Source organism: Camarhynchus parvulus, chromosome 13 (assembly GCF_901933205.1).
Source record: "Camarhynchus parvulus chromosome 13, STF_HiC, whole genome shotgun sequence".
Classification (NCBI taxonomy): Eukaryota; Metazoa; Chordata; class Aves; order Passeriformes; family Thraupidae; genus Camarhynchus; species Camarhynchus parvulus.
The window spans coordinates 18,254,132-18,275,459 of record NC_044583.1 but is presented as its reverse complement, the minus strand read 5'-3'; the positions used below and the strand labels follow the sequence as shown (position 1 = coordinate 18,275,459).

General features: G+C 43.0%; 1 protein-coding gene across 2 annotated transcripts; it reads left to right on the top strand.

Annotated features, from left to right (window-relative positions):
* Positions 1–3,739: 3,739 nt before the first annotated feature.
* Positions 3,740–15,427, top strand: GFRA3 (GDNF family receptor alpha 3). Of its 2 annotated transcripts, none has more exons than XM_030957386.1 (8): positions 3,740–3,852; positions 7,249–7,524; positions 8,207–8,299; positions 8,725–9,070; positions 9,144–9,253; positions 10,389–10,523; positions 11,574–11,622; positions 11,930–15,427. In XM_030957386.1, exons 1-8 carry the CDS (start codon positions 3,810–3,812, stop codon positions 12,072–12,074), a joined length of 1,197 nt encoding a protein of 398 aa, XP_030813246.1. In that variant the 5' UTR covers positions 3,740–3,809; the 3' UTR covers positions 12,075–15,427. The 2 variants fall into 2 exon arrangements, with proteins under 2 accessions (XP_030813246.1, XP_030813245.1); XM_030957385.1 differs by having other exon boundaries at positions 11,492–11,622.
* The last annotated feature ends 5,901 nt before the right edge of the window (positions 15,428–21,328 follow it).

Below are 21,328 nucleotides of genomic sequence, written 5' to 3'. Positions count from 1 at the left end.
CTGCCTGGGCATACTGTTGACTCAGTAGGAGCAGCTTGCACCTCAGTCTTTCCTGGTAGTCTCTAAAGCACATAATGCTGCTGATAAGCTGTAAAGTAAACAGCCCCTGTGCTGCTGCCCTGCCATGTGCCCATCTCTCTCACAAGCAAAGAGGAGAAAATTTACAGGAGTGATTAAAATAAGAACCTATTGGTTCGTGTTCTGTGTTCCACAGCATTGAAAGGCAGTGAAGGTGTCAGCAGAGTGGCATCACTGATCTTTGTGGCCTAATGAAGCTTTGAGTCTTCTGTCTCATGGCTTGAATGAATAGAAGTCCAGTCCATTTCACTGTGGAAAGCAGCTGCAGGACTGCTGCTGAAACAAGGGGAAATAATCTAATCCATGTTCTTTAACTTGATTAATACCTGTTTAAGTACCTTCCAAGCCCACAGGAAAGTAAAATCTTTGATTTGGTTCCTGTTCTGGTTTTGGCACAGATCAGTGAGAGTGGGCATGGCCAATACCCTAATATTATTTGATACCACCTCAAATCATTGCTGGGGGCAGAGAAAGGAACTCTCACTTCTGAGGAGAAGGGGTTCCTTCTGGTGAGGGAAAGCATGGTTGGGAAGAGCCAGTGAGTATTGTTAGACTTTCTGTGCAAATAATTTCTTTGTCTTATACCTTTTGTTATTAATATTGTTGCTGTTACTATTCCTTATCTCATTCCTGTTTCTTATCTCCACCCATGATCTTTGCCTTTTGTTCTTCCAATTGAAGGAAGGCAGGAGAGCAAGCAGCAAAGTTTCAGTGGGAGAACTAAATTGAGAAATACCCTTCCAAAACCCTGACATTATTTTTCTGACTACATTGAACAGCTACGACCCCTAAGTCCTGGGTCTGTTTTGCCTCTGCCAGATCCACTGTCCTACAAGCTAATTAAGCTTCACTTGAGACAAGGAGAGATGCATCATGGATATATCTGGATCAGACAAATGGGCTCACAGTGCATCACTTAAATGTCTTTGGATCAAAATATAGTGTAATGCACTATTAAAACTACTTATTTTGTCTATGTTCTTGCCTCTGAAAAAATTTAGACTTAAGCGCTGTTATAAGGTACTCCTCCTTTCTTCTCTTAAAAAAGTATTTTTGCTTTCCTTTTTTACAAATAATTTTTCTTCTGAGCTGCTCATGCCTTAAATTGCTTCTGTCATCCAAGCATGTGCACACTATCCATTGCCTTAACTAGCTGGTGAAAAGGGACTTAGAGAGTTTCTGATCCAACATCTTTGTACTAGTCAGTACAGACTCTTTTAGATAACCTGTTCTAGCACTGCACCAACGCCTTAGTGAAAAAGCTTTTCATATCACTCAGCCTGAACAACCCAAGATGAAATTTATGGCCATCATAATTTCTTGTATCACCTGCCATTTGGGTTTATCACCTTTGCAGCTCACCTTTAAGTAGCTGTAGGGTGGTAGTAGATGGTCTCTCAAAGAAGCCCAGGTCTGATAATCAATTTGTAGGTCATGTGGTACCATCTTGGTAGCCCTCCACTGGACCCTCTCTTGTTCCTCCTCATCCCCCTTGAACTTCAGGGGCAGGAAACTGCACACAGCAATCCAGGTGCGGCCACTCCACTGCTAAGCAGACATTAATAACTTCTTTCAGTCTCTGGCCATGTTCTTCCTAATACAGTGTGGTGTGTGGGTTGTTTTATTCACAATCACATCTTACAGGTATCCATGGCAACTTCCAGGTCCTTCCAGCAGGACTGCTTCTCATCCACTCAGTCCTTAGTGAGGAAAGATGCATGGGGTTGCTGTGCCCTGTTTCAGAATGCGACGGTCCTTCTTAAACATCATAAGGCATCTGTTAACTCGGTTCTTTCATTTCTCAAAGTCCCTCTGGACTGAAGCTATGTTGTTCAGCATGTCCGTTGCTCATCCTGAATTTTTATAATCATAAGTTTCTTAGTTCCCTTTTCCTGTAGAATGACTTACAATTATTCTTACCAAAGATATAGTCTACCCATTGAGCTGTATGACTGTACTTAATCAGACAGACACCCAAACCTCTCTGGCCTTCCTGCTGTGACCCACACTGAGGGTAAAATACAAGGGCAGTTTTGAATTCTTTACTCATAGGAACAAAAAGTAAAACTGTCTGAGCCAGAAGTGGCCAAGTTTCCCAGGGACTGAAACACAAAACTATGGGTAGCTGCTATGGATGTCAAAGCCCTCAACCTTCTTTGGCAATGAGCAGCCAGAGCTGTTTAGGGCACTAGCACTCATGCTAGGAAATGGAGGAGGTTTTTATTTGGTTTTCCATAAATATAGACATCAACTTCTGCTGGGTTGTTTGCATTAGGTTAATATTTCTGTAGTGCACAGGTGTTACTATTAGCTGTGAATGTCTGCTGTCTGTCTCTAGCCCTGTAAAGAGCAGAGTGTGGTGCTGTAAATATTAGCCTAGGCACAGAAGTGTTTGCTCAGCCCTCCTCTGTGCTACCTCCCCCAGTAGTTCTCTGATAGTACTCCTGACAAATGGTCAAGACTCAGCATCCTTTGCACTTCCCAGTAACATGCTCTGGTTTTGACTGAAGAAGGGTTGTAGTGGTCAAATCCTGAAAAAAAGCAGCAGAAGCACCAGCATGCTGTAATCTTCATAAGATTAACACTATTCAAAATAAGGTACAACTAAGTAACTCAGCACCTACAGCAAACAAAATATTTCCTCGGTAAAACCCAGTTTTCACTGGCTGTGGTAGTCATGGATGTCGAGATGAAATGTCTAGTGTATCACTGGAACTGCTACTTGCTTTAATATAGTGATATACAGTAAATTCCACGCAGAAGAATTCTCTCACACCAGTTGCTTGCAGTAAGCAGGAGGACCAATCTTTCTTAAAAACTCAAGAAGAGGAGGGCACCACTGAAATAGATATTCATGTACATTGAATACTTAATGTATCTGCACAGTTATTACCCTTTCTGCTGGGGTTTTCAGGCAGGTGGGGTAGGTCTCTCTATTTATGCAAACAACAGACTTACAAAAACATTTGCCCCATTTTCATATACTAATGTTTGATGTGCATGTGTTGGACTGTAACTTTTCCGCACTGGTTAATTTGATTTTAGGATGCTGCCTAAATGCCATATGGGCTCTCAGAAATGCCATCTTTAGTGTGGCTGCAGACAAGCAGCTCAATCAAGACAGAGCCAGCACCAGGTAAGAAACTGACATAACAGCCTTCACAACAAAGCCAAAAGGAAGAAGCCACAAGCTCAGTCATCCCATCCACAGGCCAAGGAATCACTTGAGGAATCTACTCAAAAGCCAGTCTGCCTCTGTATCCTCCAAGAACAATCCCTCCAGAGTGAAGGAGACTCTCCTAAGTTGGAGACTTACTGTCCTTTACCCAAATAGGCCCCCGAGGGTGCGCAGTCACAGCTCTGCTCTCGGTACTGAAGTCTTCTATCAATCAATAAACAAACCCCTTGCGCAGCCCCTTCCAAAACAAACGCCCCTTTTGAAGCGTCCCTACACTGCCCGGCCCCTGGCGCAGCGGCTTCCCGGTCGCCCTGGGGACAGCGGCCGCTGGATGACCCCCATCATTCGCCCCATCTCACACCAGCCCGCCGACCTCCTGGCCCCTCCGTCCGCTGCGGTCGCCACGGGCGGGCCGCGGACCCGCGGTGGGTCGGGCCGGGGGCGGTGCTCGCTGCCCGCGCCTCGACGGGGCGGGCCGGGCTCAGCAGCGCCGAGGTGGGGCCACGCCGCTTGCGAGCTGCAGCCCCGGCGCTCGGAGCCACTGACCGCCAGCATGGGGCCGGCGCTGCTCCTGGGGCTGCTTCTCTCCCGAGCCGGTAACAGCGCCCGGGGCGCGGGGCGGGCTGGGCAGGGCGGCACGACCCCGTCCCTCTCCCGGCGGGCAGATAGCGGCATCGCTCGCACGCCGGTCCCGCGGCGGGTTGCAGGGGCGACGCCGGGGTCGCGGTCGCCAGGGCTGACCGCTGCTGCCCCGATGCCGGGCGGACGCGGAGCGCGTCCAGAGCCCGGCGCTCCCAAAAGCTGCGCGGCTCTCCCGGCCACCGGCTCCAGCTGCCCCGCGCGCAGGCGGCGGGGAAGAATTCGCGATTCAGAGGAAAGGCGGCTGTTGCTTTGGCCCGAAACGGGGAACCTGCGGTGTGGTTGCGGTTAAACTGGAGGGACGCTCTGGGGAGGGGACCGTCTGCCCGGGAGGCAAGGCGTGAGAAGGCGAGAAGAGATGCCGGGAGCCGATCCCTGAATGCTGCCGGATAGGCACAATGCGGAGATTCATTCGCCTGAGCTGATCCCGGCTGCGCCGCGCTCTCGCTGGCTTCGCCCAGAGCAGTTTTTGATACTATCCCCCATTCATTCGCCCTCTGAAATGCTTAAGGCCCCTAGTTTTCCGAGACTGGGCTCGGTTTGCGAAGACCAATCCAAGGAACTCCTGCAGAGATGCAGTTGATTATTCTACTCTGCCTCCAAAATGACAAGAGCTGAGGATTGAAATTATTCCTTTACCCAGTTCATCTCTTGTTCAGTCTTCAGGGTTGACGTGACTAGGAATAAGGAAATTAGAAACTGCTCTGAAGCATTCTTAGTTTCCGTCTAGGGGTGCTTTGCTCTCAGAAAAAGCTGCAGCTTTTTGACTGCTAAAAGATGGGCTGCTGCGCTTACACTACAGTAGCCACTGGCGGCCAACGATTGCAAAAGATTTCCCACAATTTGCCATGTCCAAATGCCAATGCTTCTTTGATAACTGATAAAGGAAAGGTTCCCTTCTGTAACTGTCATCTCTTTAGATGGCATGGTGCACTGGGGGAAACAAGATAGACATATGTATATGACAGGACATTGAAAAGGGAGAATAAAGGTGTATTGTATTACCTATCCATTTTTTTCTAAGGTATAAATAATCATCATGTGTTAATTGGTTATTACCTTTTAACTTTTTTTTTTAACTACAGATGGGATTCCAATACACATACCTCTTTAACAGGTTCTGCAACCTAGACCACAGATCTAGGAAAGAATTAGCTTTCCCATTCTTTCACATTGTTACTGGACTACTAAGATAAAATTAAAAAAAAAATTAAACAACTTGCCAAACTTCAGGGCTTATTACAATGCACAGACAGTAAATTATGTATTTAGAGAAGGAATGTTTTAAAGTTGAGGTTTAGAGCACCTTCACCTGAACCCACTGTGTTGGATACAAAGGATTCCTGATGAGAGATTTTTCAGGGAGTTTGAAAAGTCATCAAGTCTCTATGTAAGAGCCAGATGAATTACAAAGTACAGTAAGTTGCTGGAAGAACAAAGAAACCTGTACAAGTGAGACAGAGGTACCTAGATAATATTACTGAGCTGTAGGGAAAGTAGAGACTTTGAGAAGCAGGCTGGCATTCTATTGCTTGCAGCAAATAAACTGATGAAGCTAGCAAAAATGAAGTAAGTGGAAGAACAAATTACATGGGGAAGATGGTACACTGGGCAAAGTGAGTTGTACCAACATTTCCTCCTAATTTATAGTGATGACAGACTGAAATAGTACTACTGCACCTGCTGAACAAGAGAATAAGTAACATGATGTACCCAAAGAACACTAAAGGTAGATGTAAGGCTCAGCACAGTCACTTCCAAAAGCCAGCCAAGGAATATTGACCTGAGGGGAAGAAACATGCCAGCCTACATATAAATTTTATTAGGAAACTGTCTTGTTTCAAGACTTCATTGTAATTGTACTGTAAACATAGATTCATATACTGCAGAAACAAAGAAAGATCACAGACTGAATTCATCTACCCACAACAACATAATCATAAAATTATAGAAAGACTTGGGCAGGAAGGAACCTTAAAGATCATCTTGGTCTACCCCCCTGCCATGGACAGGGACACCTTCCCCTAGACCAGGTAGCCCCAAGTCTCCTCCAACCTGGCCTTGGACACTTCCAGGGATGGGGCAGCCACAGCTGCTCTGGGCAACCTGTGCCAGGCCCTTACCACCCTTTGAGTAAATAACTTCTTCCTAACATCTAATCTAAATCTTGTCTTTTTATTTTAAAACTGTTCCCCCTTGTCCTATCACTATCTGCCTGTATAAAAAGTTGCTATCCCTCCTCTTTTAAAAAGTCCCCTTTAAGTACTGAAAGGGGATCCAGTGGAGGTGTCCCTGCAGCTTTCTTCAGGCTGAATAACACCAGCTCTCTCAATCTGTCTCATAGCAGGAGGTGCTCCAGCCCTCGGAGCATCTTTGGGCCTCCTCTGGACCCATGCTAAGAGGTTAATGTCCTTCCTGTGCTGCGGGTGCCAGGGCTGGATGCAGCACTGCAGGTGGGGTCTCATAAGGGCAGAACCTACTCTCTCAATCTGCTGGCCATGCTGATTTTGATGCAGCTCAGGACATATTTGCTTTTTGGGCTGCAAGTGCACATGACCAGCTCACCCCTGAGAATCCCCAAGTCCTCCTCTGGAAGGCTGCTCTCAATTCATCTCCCAGTCTGGACTTGGGTCTGGAATTGCCCTGACCCAGGTGCAGCACCTGCACTTGGACTGGTTGAACTTCATGAGGTTCTTATGGGCCAAGCCTTCATCTGCATTTTTGGCAGGGATTTTTGGGACTGGGCTCTATATACTTTAATTGACTGCATATCAGCCCTTCCATATGAAGCTACTTGCATCCTTTGTTAAGGATTAATTTTATTATGCAAAGAATACATATTCTTAAGTCTTCAGGCTCATTAAAGTAGTTGTTTTTTATACCCTACAAGTGGTTTTCTCAGTACATCTCTTAATGACCAGCATATACTTTAGTAATTGCAGCAGTACTGACTCACAGTACATAGTATGGTGTTATATGTGCTTATTGCACTGTGGTTTTCAGTGCCCAGATAGAAGAGCTCTTCAAAGCAGGCCTCAGCAACCCCAAGGTTTCACAGGCATTTACTAGTCCCCAAAATACAGAGCAATCCCTGATCCCAGCCAAGTTGAACAAAATTATTATGGAGGCTTTTATTTAACCTTTTGTTCCCTCTTTCATTTATACTCATCCTTTTTTTTTCCTAAATGGAGACAGATCTTGTCCCTTAACTACTCCACATGAAAGATCCCAACAAGTTCTGTTTCTTGCAAGGAGTCCTTGTTGAAGACAGAATCCCTGCAGAACAATTACAAGATGCTTGTGTGGCATTCATTTTGACTGGGGCCCTAACACTCTTTTCTCTACTTGATCAGGAGACCTCATGGCTCTGCCCAGCAGCGACTGTGTCATGGCAGAGCAGCTGTGTCTCTCTGACTCCACCTGCAATGCCACATACAGGACCCTGGAAAACTGTGCCCTGGCCAAGACTCGCCTCCTTTCACTGGATCATGATAGCAGGGTCAGATGCCTGAATGCAGAGCTTGACCTCGGGAACAGCTCTTTGCTGCACTGCAAGTGTCACCGGCGCATGAAGAGACAGGAGCACTGCTTACGCATTTTCTGGACCGTTCACTCCAGCATGACAGATGGTGAGATGAAGTAATATAAATTTACAAGGAACTAGTAAGGCTTACCCCCACCCCCTAGGTGAAAACAACCGTCAATGTCCACTTCTCAGCGCTGTAGGTAATTGCTCCGGAACCATATCTCCTAGTAAAGAGAATTCATTACTACTCTGATGAGCAGAGAAAACTGATCTGGTATGGGACCAGCCCTTCAAATACATCAGCAAACCTGATAGCTACACTGAGACAGTTAGACTTAGTGCTGTGAAAAATACCTCAAAGTGGTCCTGTCTGTCCATCACTGAAAACACACGTGATTATGACACATATTGCCATAGCATCCCTAAGTGTTCTGCTGCTTTCTTTTGTGGGATGCTTCTACTTGACCTCCCACTATAGCCTGCCTGTGCTGCTCAGCTCCTGACACTTACTGAAGCTGAAAAATCCAAATGACTAGATAGACCCAATTCCAGCTGGACAAAATATAATGAGGGTTTTATGCAGTAATAGCTTAGCATTTCCAGAAGAACCATTCTTGGCATTTGGCTTTGAGTGAGACAGAGCATTTCTGAAATCCAGCCTGAGGAAAGAACCAGGCATAAATAAGAAAAATATCAATTTAAGAATAAACAAACAAACAAACAAAACTGGTCATAAAGCATTTCTCCCATCTCCCACTGCATTAAATATCTTGTATCTTGCCTAGGCTATCTCAATTTGGAGACCTCTCCCTATGAGAATTCAGCAAATGAAGAACACTGGAAGACAGATTATAATAAACTGGCAGCTCTGGTATCAGGTAAGAATTGTAATGGTTACATGATATAATGCTGCCCTCTCTTATCTTTTCATGGGTTGAAGATTATTAAGAACAATTTGGGGTAATGGCCTCTTTAATCAGAGGAATGCCTGCTCTAGCTACTTGCCTAAATTTGTCACTCCTACCACGCATAAATAAAGCCACAGATCCAGGCCCATGAACCCGGTAATAACTCACAATGATCCATATTCCGAAACAAGGACCCTACTATGAACCAATAAAAAAATACTCTTTTGTAACTAGTATAATCACAGTGTCATACAGCAGGCACATAGAAGGACTGGTTTGCTTTGTTGTTTTTGATTTTTCGAATCTGACCATCAAGAAAGGAGTGTTCCTGCTTCCATACCAAATCTCTTCTGGAGACTTGCTTCATGGTTTTTGTGTTTCTTTTGGGTTTATAGGCTCACAGTTTGCAGGAGATGCAACAAATCCATGTCTGAGAGCAACACACATCTGTAATCTGAGCAAGAAGTGTTTTCGTCTGCGCACAGACTATGCCTCCATCTGCACCAAGGGAGCAGCAAGTGAGGATGTGTGTGACCGGCGCAAGTGCCACAGAGGGCTAAGAAATTTCTTTGAGAAAGTTCCTGAGGATTTCACCAAAAGGATCCTGTTCTGTCCATGTCAAGATGAATTTTGTGGAGAAAGACGCCGCAAAACTATTGTTCCTGACTGTTCTTTCCAGTATAACACCAAACCAAATTGCCTCTGGCTTCTGGACTCCTGCTTAGAAGACCATATCTGCAAGTAGGTCAGGCAGCAGCGGATGTTATCCAAGAGAACAACATCGACACTGATGGTCTCATTTTCCTTCCTACAGATCCCGACTGGCTGACTTCCAACAAAATTGTCAACCTGTAGACATGTCTCCAGATGGCTGCTCTCTGCACAACCATGCTGCATGCCTGCAGGCTTACATGGGGATGATTGGTAAGTGATATCCACAGGAAGATACAGGGTAGATGCTTTCAGGCCACAAACTTGCAGGCACTCTCTGATGCTGTGAAGGACCATTCCAGTCTCCTGCAGGAGGTAGCACTCAGTATACTGGTGAATATGCCTTACGGATGGACGCTAGTGCTCTCCCTTGCCTCAGAGGTAAATGCAGTCCAAAGAGAGCTCTTCCATGGCATTTTTTGCTGTACTTTGCCCCATCCTTGCCTGAGATTTCTCTATGCCTCTCTCCATCATCAGCTGGTGCAAAGCACCCCAAGTACCTCAGCAACAGAACTCCGTGGGCTTGTGTGAACTAAGTCATTGTCATTCCTAATGCTGGAGTTACATCCCATCACAGCAGTGATTAAACACAGCATTCTGTCACTGCCTGACTTTAGATTCCTGATGGCTTGTTAGTATTGTGTGCACTGTGTTCTCAGAGGCAACCAGAACATAGGACTACCAGCTGTTAGAAGAAAGGTCATCTTTGGTTTTAGTTATTTACTATCTACCAACCTACTAAAACATTTTCAGAGTAGCTCAAAAGAGGATATAAAGAGCAGCAGTACTTCAGAAGCTGTAAATCGAGACTATACCTTCAATTTCTCCAGATGGCTCTGCTAGTTTTGAGCTACATGAACACTGCCTGGATGGCACGCTACAGGTGTACAGTATTTGTTTGTCAAAAGACACCTGGCTACACAGTGTTGCCAGTTACCCAAGAAGCAAGAGTACCTTTTGCTGCCATATGTCAGCTGAGTCCACGCAAGTCCTTCACATCCTAAAACAAAAATCCTTCACAGTTTAATGCTTGCACCATTAAATTGCTTTCCCCCCATCAATTTGCACTGAGCTCTGCAGGTACAGTTCTCACCATTGCGTCTGCTGTGTACACATCACAATTTAATGCTTGCACCAGCTTCAGTTCTCAATACATCTCAGAGTGCCTGTGTCAGGGGTAGCAATCTCAACACTTTCTCACAGCTCAGCAGACTTCAGGTAGGTTAATCAAGCCTGACCTTGCCTGGGTAACACGCTTATCACAGTGGAAGGCTTCTGCCTCCAGGGCAGCATTTCCTTCAGTATAACATGATTCATAATGCTTCTTTCATCTGGGGGTTTGGGACAGGCACGCCCATGACACCCAACTATGTCAGTAACTCCAGTGTGGAGGTTTCCTTGTGGTGTACATGTGAGAACAGCGGCAACCAGAAGGAGAAGTGTGATCAGATACTCGGCATGTTTGAGAGCAACAAATGCCTTGGTAAGCATCAATCACATCACAGAGAATCAGCTCAGCAGAGAGCAATTTAAATCCTGTGGTTTCAAGATTCTGTGTTGCATTGCTCTTGTGTATAGTTTTATCTTCTGCAATGATCCATGATCTTCTCTGCAACCTATGGGACCAGCCTGGATCTGCTCTAAGAACTGTTTCTGTATCTTTTGGCAACATTTCTGTTCACCTCAAACACCCTTGAAGCTATTTCCAAACATCATTCAAATGAAGGGCACTGCAAAAACATCACCAAGGGGAGATCAGATATGCTGTATCCATAGGTTGCTGAGTAACCACATCTGTGCACCAGGATTATGGGGTCAGGATTCCCCTCCTCATCCTCTGTTTCCGTACTCACCCCCAGCCCTCATTTACTCAGTCAAGATAAGTAGCTTCTGATGCAGCCCGTTACTAGATTCAGCATAGTAGTTGCAGAAGTCCTGTTATATGCAACTGTGCAATCCTAAATCTGTATTTCTTTTATTTCCCTAGTGTTTTAGCAACATACCTTAATGAGATTTAAATATTTTATATTTGTAAAAGCTTTAAAAGGATATAAAAGAAAACAGCATAATTACATAAATGATTAATATTTAAACCTGCCTCCTACAGTATATAAAAAGCCTTACACCCAGCACTATAGACACATCTACAATTGAATCATCTCATCCGAGATACTACAAACCTGCCCCTTACAAAATACAGAGTTGGGTAAGTTGCAAAGGGGCCCCAAAATTCTTCAAGTACAGTTCAAACTGTTTTTGCAGTCTGCTCAATCTCGTAAGCTCACAAACTGACAGGCCATTCACAAAACAGAGAATATGTATTTTCTAAATCAAGACCACACAGCCTGTGAGTGCCTTTCCTAAAACAGCTTCTCTAGACTTCTGCTCACTAGACTCCAAGGTGTGCACAAGAAAAGCACAGTAAGACTCTTACTTTACTTCTGTTTGCAGAAAATACCATTTGGTCTCAAATGCACCTGAAGCAGACAGCTCTAGAAAGACAGGAAGACTTATTTTATTCATCTTCCCTAAGCTTCCAAGGAGACAGTGCCAGCGCATCTCTCTCTTCGGCAATGTCCCAGGTACGCAATGCTTTGTTGCCTTCACAAAGCAGCGAGTCAAGTAGCCTAGAGACAGTAGTTGAAAAACCTTGGATCTGGAAATATGTGACTTTGGACATCAAACCAAGGAATGCCATGTGCATGCAGAACACTGGACTACTCTACCTTAAGTTAGTCCTTCCACAGACAAGCAAAAATAGGAGGCTGTATTTCTGGCCACAGGAGTTTCAATAGTCTCACACTAGTGCCCAGAACCAGAGGTTCTGCAGCCAGAAGTTTGAGCATAAATGTGTCTAACTGGGATTCATCCCTCCTTTTTATTTCCTAGGTGGCTGAAGGGAAGACACAACGAGACAGCTCCAAACAGAGCAGTGTTCCTATGGCCTCCTCTGTATTTTCTGGAGCTGTTACTTCCTGGCCTTCTCTGGCTCTGTTCCTGCCCCTGTTGCTTAGCCCACATTAATGTGGTATAAAAGGAATTCCTTCCCATATTATTAATATTATTCCATATCCAGGCATGTCCCAATACAGATTTACCTTTGGGAAACAGAAGGCTTTCAGACAAGAGGAACAGCCTTAACGCAGAATGGCAATCGCTGGAAACCTCCCACATACTTGCACCCTGCTTTCCCCCTGTCAGTTTGCACTGAGCTCTGCAGGTACAGTTCTCACCATTGCTTCTGCTGTGTACACATTCTGAGTAACAGGCTAATGTTCCAGCTTGATCGGTTAAATCAAAGGTCTGATTTCTTTCCGAATTTGTGCAGAGTTTGGTTTCTGACTGTAGAGATGATCTGACAGTGTCTTCGACCACCCCACCATCTGAAGCTCCTCCTCAGGCATACAATCATTGAATGGTTTGGGTTTGAAGGGACCTTAAAAAACCATTTAGCTTCAACCCCCATGCCACAGGCAGGGACTACCTTCCACTAGACCAGGTTGCTGCAAACACCATTCAACCTGGCCTTGAACACTTGAAGGCATAGGGCAAGCACAGCTTCTCTGGACAATCTATGCCAGTGCATCACCACCTTCACAGGGAATAATTTTTTCCTAATAGTCAATCTAAACATACCCTCTTTCGATTTAAAAATGTTGTTCCATATCCTGTCCCTAGAGACCCTGAAAAAAAAGTCTCAGTGCTTATCATCCCCCCTGATGTGTTGAAAAGGCATGACAAAGTCTCCACAGAGCGTTCTCTTCTCCAGGCCAAACCACATCAACTGTCTTGGCCTTTCTTCATAGGAGAGGAGTTCTAGCCCTCTTGTAATTTTCATGGCCTCATCTGAACCTGCTTGAAGAGGCCCATGTCTGTCACGTACTGGGCACCCCAAAGTTGGAACGCTGAACTCCGGGTGGGGAGGTGGGCTGGGGTAGAGGGGAAGAATGGCCTCCCAGCCTGCTGGCCATGCTTCTTTTTATGTAGCCCAGGCTGCAGGATGGCTTTCTGGGCTGCAAGTGCATTTTTCCGAGTCATGTCTAGTTTTCCATCTAGCCATGTGTCCAAGTCCTTTGCTGCAGGGCTACTCTCAATCCATTTCACTCCCCCGCTCTGTACTGATATTGAGGGTTGCCCCAAACCAGATGTGAGACCTGGCACTTGGAGTTGTTGCGCTTAACGAGTTTTGTTGGTATCCATTTCTCAAGCCTATGAAGGCATAGAGCATATCATCCTAAAGACTAGAAGCCTGTGCTTCAGGGTAGGTTGCAAGTAAAGCTCAAAAGATATACATGTGAAGTCCTCGGTAAACACCATCTCTGGATTACTTTCAGTTCCCTTTTCAAATCCATTCTTTTAAGTATATGAAAAATACCAGTCCAGATCAAGAACACTATACTGGAGTTTATGCTCCATTCTGTTGTTCCTTCAACATACATGTAATCCATTATCGCACCTAGCAACACACTTGGGTTTTGTTGCTCAAGATGAAAGATGCTCACCTCCAGTAGATTTAGGCTTATCCAGCAAAAGATGATGCCTGGCCTCAGGACAGACCATCTCTGTAACCCTTAGAGAATACATTTGGCTCTTTGAAGGCGCATTGGTCACAAACCCTGGGACATACAGTTGCAAGAATCTCCTTGTATCTGTCCACATATTCAAGTTACCATTGTCACCTTCCAGCCACTTGCCCCATCTTCCTCTTCTGCCAAGCACTGTGTCATAACCTGTTTATTCTGAATGTAAATGTGTGCACTGCGTAACTGCTGTTAGTTTGTACTGCGTTTGTCTGTTAAAATGTGGTGTTAAGTGAATATTGATTTCTGAGCATAGGTTAACAGTCTACAATCAATTGTGTGCAAGAGTTGCCTCACCAACCAGCCAACATTTTCAAATAGCCAGAAACTCACCTCAAAACAGCTCCTCCATGCACACGTCGAGCCCATTGCTCATACTCAGAGAGAGGCAACAGATCTGAACAATACTATACACATCCAAACAAGATTATAATCCTGAACAGAGGTAGAGTAGCTGAGTATTTCTTTTTATCCTGTGTTTTATCTGTTGCCAAGAAAGCACAGTCACTATCAGACACCTTATTACAGAATCTTACACCATCATGTGTATCAAAGTAATTATCCTACCGCAGTCTTAATATTTTCATTTCCAATTCCAGACTTCTGTTTATTTCCTAGGCAGGCAGAGTGAAGAAAACATGCATGCAGCAGCATCAGCTCCTCTGTCACACAGAGAAGCAATATATTATTTACATGCAGTAGGAATGAATATGTTTTCTTAATACACAGGTGTACTAATGCTGATATTTCTCCTTACCTACTGAAATATGGCTATTTGGAGCAAGAGACAGCACTGTTTCCACATGTTTGCCAGCATTAGTTAATAAAAATAGAGTCCGTGTAACCCTAATATAGTATGTACATTAGGCCATCCTCCATATTGTGGGACATAGAAATGTATCAAGATTCTTGACTGTAAAGTAATAGCATCTATCATCTCTAGAAGTTAATGGAGAGTGACAGGGAAGAAGAAAATGTTATTCTTTTCACTATTCCACACAACAGAGAGAATACTTGTGAGAATAATGGAGTAGATTTCTGAGTGATCTGTACCACACACACTGGTACACAATGTACTGCATTGATCTCCCACTCATCTGTGCTGTGATCTTTCCTCTTTCCCAAATTTAGTGCTGTAAAACAGATTGATACAGAAAAAGGGATTAGCAATTTCTTGTTCATGGTTAGGGCACTAAATTCCTACTAAGAGGATTATTGATTACAATTGCAGTCTTCTGTCATATCCTGGATTGTATAGGAAAATTCTTGATACTTGGACAAATCATATTCTAGACTGAAATTGAAACAAAACATGTCAGTTTGTTGGGGTTTTTTTTCCAAGTGTCCTTTTTTCATGCACCTTTATATACACAGCTGCCTCTTAGCTGGTTCATCAATAACTGCAAGCAAAATTCACTTCTAACTACACCTTCATTCACATGCACTCACAGCAAACCCATTTTCACTTAGACTTTTCTAACACCTGGTCTCCATATATCACAGTTTTTCAACTACACAGCATATATGCATGCACAACTTAACTGCTACTAGAAATGTCATGCCAGTATCACTATCAATTCAGTTCTGTCAGCACCATCAATGTTCCAAGACTGGCACATTTCCTAAACCCATTCAGAACAGCTTACTAACCATACTACAGGGCAATTAAGAACCCCCCTTCAGCTTCTGTTCCCAGAAAGTGGAAAACAACATCCTGTGAGCACCTATGGTCTCACAAAAGATAATCCACAAAACACAAAATTAATCCAATAAAAATTCTCTATCCAGACAGTCTTAAAGATTAGCATTCAGCAAGCATATGGGAGGAGGGAACCTTCTAATTACTGTAATGCAGATTATTTTTTAAAGAGTAAGATAATGTGAGGTCTGACTAATAAAATTTATCTTGCAACTCTAGAAGTCTCCTGCCTTCCTTTCCTTTTCATAGAAGCTACACTCCTTATCTCCACTGCTGGAGGCATTATGGAACAGAAATGTTAAGAACAGAGTTAGAATCTCTTACAAAGCAATCTTAACTTTTACAGATATCGCTCACTGTCAGGTACTTCAGATGTGGCTTCTAGAACTCTGATAGAGCCTTAGGTCTCTTGTAGCATTTACAAAGGGCATTCATATAGTCCTCCAGGAGTGAGCTCAGCCGACTGTTAGATAAGTGGTTTCTTGTGACAAGTGGGAGAACCAATTCACATTTCTTGCCCGAGGTCATAAGTAAGATGATGCCAGAGATAAACTTTGATTTTGCAAGTCCAAAAATAGTGTCCTTGCCTCATTCAAATAATTCCCACTGCCTCCAAGAAATGTCTATGTTTTAGCAAGAATCAAGTGGCTGCAGTTGTCCTTTTAGAAGGGGGAACAATATGTTATTGCAGATGATGAAAAGCTAAAGCACTTTTGGTTTCAAACAGTGATTCCTGGCTACAGGTCTCCAGCACACCTCTCAAAATCAGCTGACAATAAAAGGTAACTTTCAATTTACAGGAAAGGGCTATAGGTTCAGCATCTATATGGAATGAAAATATCTTTTTCAATACATCCTAAAAATCATGTCACTCTGTGGTAGGCAACTTCACACAATAGACTACACAGAATAAAAAGGAGAATTGTCAAAGCAATCTTTGAGGTGTCCACAAACCACGCAAAGCTTTTGGGGACAACAGTGGAGAAAGAGGAAGCCAATCAGCACTGCTGAGCTCCACAGGATAGTTCCCTGCTATGGAATCACAACTCGCAGCTATTCCACTGCTGCCTCCCCCACTGAAACAGATCCTGGTAAATACAATCAGAGGCCAATAACTTATACTCCAGGGACTTTGTGGCTGAACCTTTTTTCATTTGAGGCAGGGTCGGTTGAGCCTGAGCTTGGTTAGTCTCTAATGGAAGCTCTTCTGATAGGTGATTAGCTCTCCTCCAGGAAGTGACTTGGTGTTTGGGTTTCTTGCAAACCCCAGGGTTAGCAGAGGTCAGGGGATGCTGCACTTTCTCCAAGTGCTTCCATGAAAATAGCCACACATACTTTCCATTTACAGCTGATCACCTCCATTATCCCCAAGCTAGGAGGAGATGATCAGCAATTGTTAAGTGCTTGAATCAGGCTAATAGCTCGCTGCTAATTCCGCCAGTAATGGGAATCTAAATTCCTGGTAAACAAACGGACTGCTTTTCATGCAGAGGGATGAATGCCAAAAGCCTAATATTAGAGCTCTGGAACTAAAGCTTTTAGAGCAATCCTGTCCAGTAGAAGATGTTTAATGACATTACGTACTAATAATTAGAAAATGAAGGTCCGTTTGGAATCAATGGGTTACTGTCTAATTAAAATGACAAAGGGGCTCTACCCTTTTTTAAACAAGTTTATACTAAAATGGTGTACCTGATAAATGGCTCTGATAACTATGTCTTTACCTTTGGGCAGAACAAGCAGACATTAAGCTAGCACAAAATAATTGTGCGATTTCTGGCTCATCTTTCTTCCCATTGGTCCCACCTGTTTTCCTGTAAGGCATGTGATTCAGCTGTTCCTCCCCCCATCAGATGACAAAATTTATTAAGCAACACTCCAATCACTTACCCTGATGTAGAGAAAATAATCTTTGCCTTGGCTTTACTGTATGGCCAGAATCACAGAGTTCACACCATGAGATGCTTGAAGAGCTAAGCAGTATGGACTGGACCCTCTAGAAGCACTTTGAAAGAAGAATTGCTAGTGAGCCTGAGAGCATAAAGGAAGATTATTTATAAACAGAGATAACTGTAAAAAGACTGAGAAATGTCCTACTGATAATATGGCTGAATCAAAATTGATTAGTAAATCACATGACATCCTTATCTCCAAATTGAAGAGAAAGAGGTTTGAAGGGTGGACAAATTGGTGGATAAGGAATTGGCTGGATGGATGGAACCAGAGAGTTGTGGTCAATGCCTCTATGTCCACACAAGCTGAGCAAAGTGCCACTGTACTCTCCTCCCTTTCACCTTTTTTCCTCCACCAGTCTAGTACTTAAATGACTTTATCTTCAATATAAGTTTGCCCATTAGATACTGATATTATAGGTCATTGAGCTTCACCACAAGAAACTGGAATATCTTTAAACATCTGCAGTTACTTGTTCTCCAGCTTTCCAAGCCACCAGCTTCTTCCTTCCCCCCCCCCCCCCCCCCAAGAATCTTTTGATTAACTGAAGTCAATTTTGCTAAGTGCTAGTGGCTCTGAGAAGCTTGTTTTGTCAGTGATCCCCAGGGCTCCATTATGTTTTCAGGGCTACAAAACAGGAATTGCTCAGTCTTTCTGTAGAAATGTGAGATTAGCAGCTAATTCTTCCAGCCACAAGCTCTTTGGATTTCACACCCATCATTCCAAATCAGAGTATGTGGTATGTTATGATGGTTCTACCAGAAGCCGGCTAAAATATTTCCCATCTTTTTTTCTAAATTTCAATCTGTTATTGTGCAAAAATTTTAATGCACAAGGAATCCAGTTCCACCAATACACTACACAACCAATTGCTATGCTACTCCCAACTAGGAGATACAGAGGCATCACAACAGAAGTTCTGTTGTGCACTGAACACTTCATTTTTAATATACAAATACAAATCACAGTGTAAATGGAACTAATACAGAACTACAAATGACAGTGAAAACATCAGTTTTATATACATTTTGAACGCAGAAAGGCTGTGAGAGAAAGACCATGACTTGGCATGAAGCAATTTACTAAAATATTCAGAGTAATATCTGAGCTGTTTTATTCATACTATGTAGGACATAATAGTCCCTCTACAAGCTTGAAATGCTAACACTAAGAGCTCAAGGCTGGCCTGTCTTCTCAAGCATCACTGAGTTACATCTTCCACCTGGTAAATCAGACACGATAAAATGGTAACAAAATGGACAAGATGATGAGTTGATTGATTTACTAGTCTATTTTTCATTTGTTTTTGACTGATCTAAGTTAACAGATGTCACCAGGAGTCCTGCTATTACTCACGATAGCATAGTATTGCTCAGGTAGCTACCCGAGTCTGTATTTAATTCAGATTTTCAAGCATGAACTTTTCAATTCAGATTCCAGTTGCCTATGTTAAGATATTTCCAAGACTGAGTCTAATGCCCTGTTTTAATTTTTCTTTCTCAGATATCATAAGAGAGATGCTCCAGTCCCCACAACAAGAGAAAGCGAGAAAGCAGTTTCCTGCAGCACCTGCACTGGGTTTGAAGCTTCTACAAAGATAAAAATGTGAAAGAATCCTGACTTCACATAATTTTTCCTGAGACTCCCAATCTTCTCCTAAAGAAAAATGGGCAAACACATATGTGGCAACAGCACACATAATGAACCCAAACAGCTGCTCGTGATGAACTTTCTGCAAACTAGTGCCTTTAATTTATTAAATGATCTAAAAAAACACGTGTTTTATTTTTTTCATATGTTGTTATCAAGATTTCCCAAACTGAGAACTAATTTAATTTTGGCAACATGGATTCATAAGCAGATCGCCTATTCCAACCTAGCAATGTTTTTAGCTTGATTTAAGTCCCTTACATCTCAGTTGTTTCTTAACCTAAACCATACAAAATGGCCTATTATCCTCAGGTCTTCATAGCCCATCTTTATCTCAATTTACACCTTTCTTGGCAGCCTCAAATCAGTCAAAGGAGCTAATAGTCCGTGGGGAAGGAAGGTTTAGAAAAGCATCCAGTCAGTGAACCAGCTCTGGACAGGCTTCCCAGCAACACACACCCTGGAAAAACAGGCAGAAATGGAGACAGCAGAAAGACAAACTTGTTTTACAAGGTATTTAAAAGGAAAGTCAATCCTTTAGATGGTCTGTTTTGCACAGACTGACCTAATCTGGGTAAAATATAACAGAAGGACACATTTCATAAAACAAACAAGCGGACAGCTTCAAGCAGGGGGCTCTTATTCAGCCTAATGCAGATGTCAGTTAATTAGAGTAGAAGGTTATATCATTAGTAGCCAAATCAATATAAAAGGAATTAAGAGCTTGAAAAGCAAGCTTTCCTGCTTTCCAGCACAGCACCCGGGGCTGTATTTAGCTAAAATTCAATACACATTAGCGGACAATCAGTGTAGTCTTGTATGGGGATGTCTTCTTGAAATATTTTAATTGGACTCTCTAGCTTTATCAGTGCTAAACAAGATGTCAGATTATTGTAGATGCCTTCCCAAATGGGACTGGCAGCCCACAGGCTGGAGAAGCATATTTACTTCTATTAAAACCTCACTGGTTTTCCAACATGTATTAATAGTACTATTTTCACAGCTACCTTAAGAGTGGCTGAAAAGCATCTTTACATACAGCTGCTCCATCCTGTAAAACTCAGCAGCCCCCATACTGGCAGCAGCAGATTCATCCCTTTTTGCCGTTTCAGTGACAGAAATTACTCAAGAGCCCATCAGTCATACCAGACTGACAATTTTTACTCTGCATTTAACACCTCTGCAGAGAATACATATCTAAATTGAAATCAGCAAATGTAAAATACTCAACTGAGAACTCCTGTAGCTGGTATGAGATTTGACATGGCAATGTTACGTGTTTTGGCATACACTTCTCATGACAAAAATTGAAACCAGTTCCCATTCTGCAGCAACACTATCTTGGTCCCTTAACCAGGAAGTTATTTTTACTGTGTTGAATTTTATCTTTAAAGGCACAATACAGCAGCTACACTACAAATTTTCTGCACTGTAGAGTGGATGTTGCAAATTTGAAAGTCAAATCTTTCCTCTGAGATGTTTTATCTAACAAGATCAGAAACAAGTAGATCTACAGAAGGATAGTACCCAGCTTAGCAAAAATTCTTAAGTTTATATCAATGCAATCTATGTAGCTTTAAAATGTCACATCACTTTCATTCTGTGTCTTGGAAAAAACATGAAGCCATTATTCCTCCCCAGTAATAAATCATCAAAGCAATCTAGTACTTTCTGTAGTGGAAGAACTATACGCTGTATCTTCCATTACCTTCCAGTTTAATTAAATATTCCTTGAATAAATGTTGTGCTTACACTCTTGTGACATGCTACCAATGCTTCTCCATTTATATACCAGCTGGATTCAGTCCAATCTGGACGCTGTCACCCACCTATTGTACCTGTCACTCACTGAAAACTCCAGACTCAATCCTCCTTGGACCCTTCTTTGCTAGTTACTGATTTGATATGGGTGTAGAACTGAATTTATCCTACAAGCTAGGTACCAACATACCTCTTGTAGCTTGCTTCTTTGGAGTGGCCAAGAGGTTGAAGGAGGACAGGACACCAACATTTTTTGAAGTGAAACTACTAGAAGAGACTCAATTTATAAGCAGCAACACAGGCACCTGATTTAGCTTCCATTTTCAGTTAGGCAGAAAGCATTGATTCAGTGAGCATGAAAAGCCTCCTCTTTGCCTTTGAATACAGAATTTTCTTACTCATCTCCCTTAACAGTGCAATGGCAGTGTGAGATGATGACTTCTGACAAATATTGAGCAATTTAAAAAGGATTTGAGTATCCTTCATATGGCTATACGTTTCTAGCCCACTGAAAGACCATGGTGATGTAAGATAACCTGCTTTCCCTTTAGTGATAACAGATGAGAATTTATGTTCAGCTGTGTTCAGCTGCCTTCCTTCAGCAGATAAAGGGATATCTTTCAGAGAGGATGTAGTTGTAGTAGT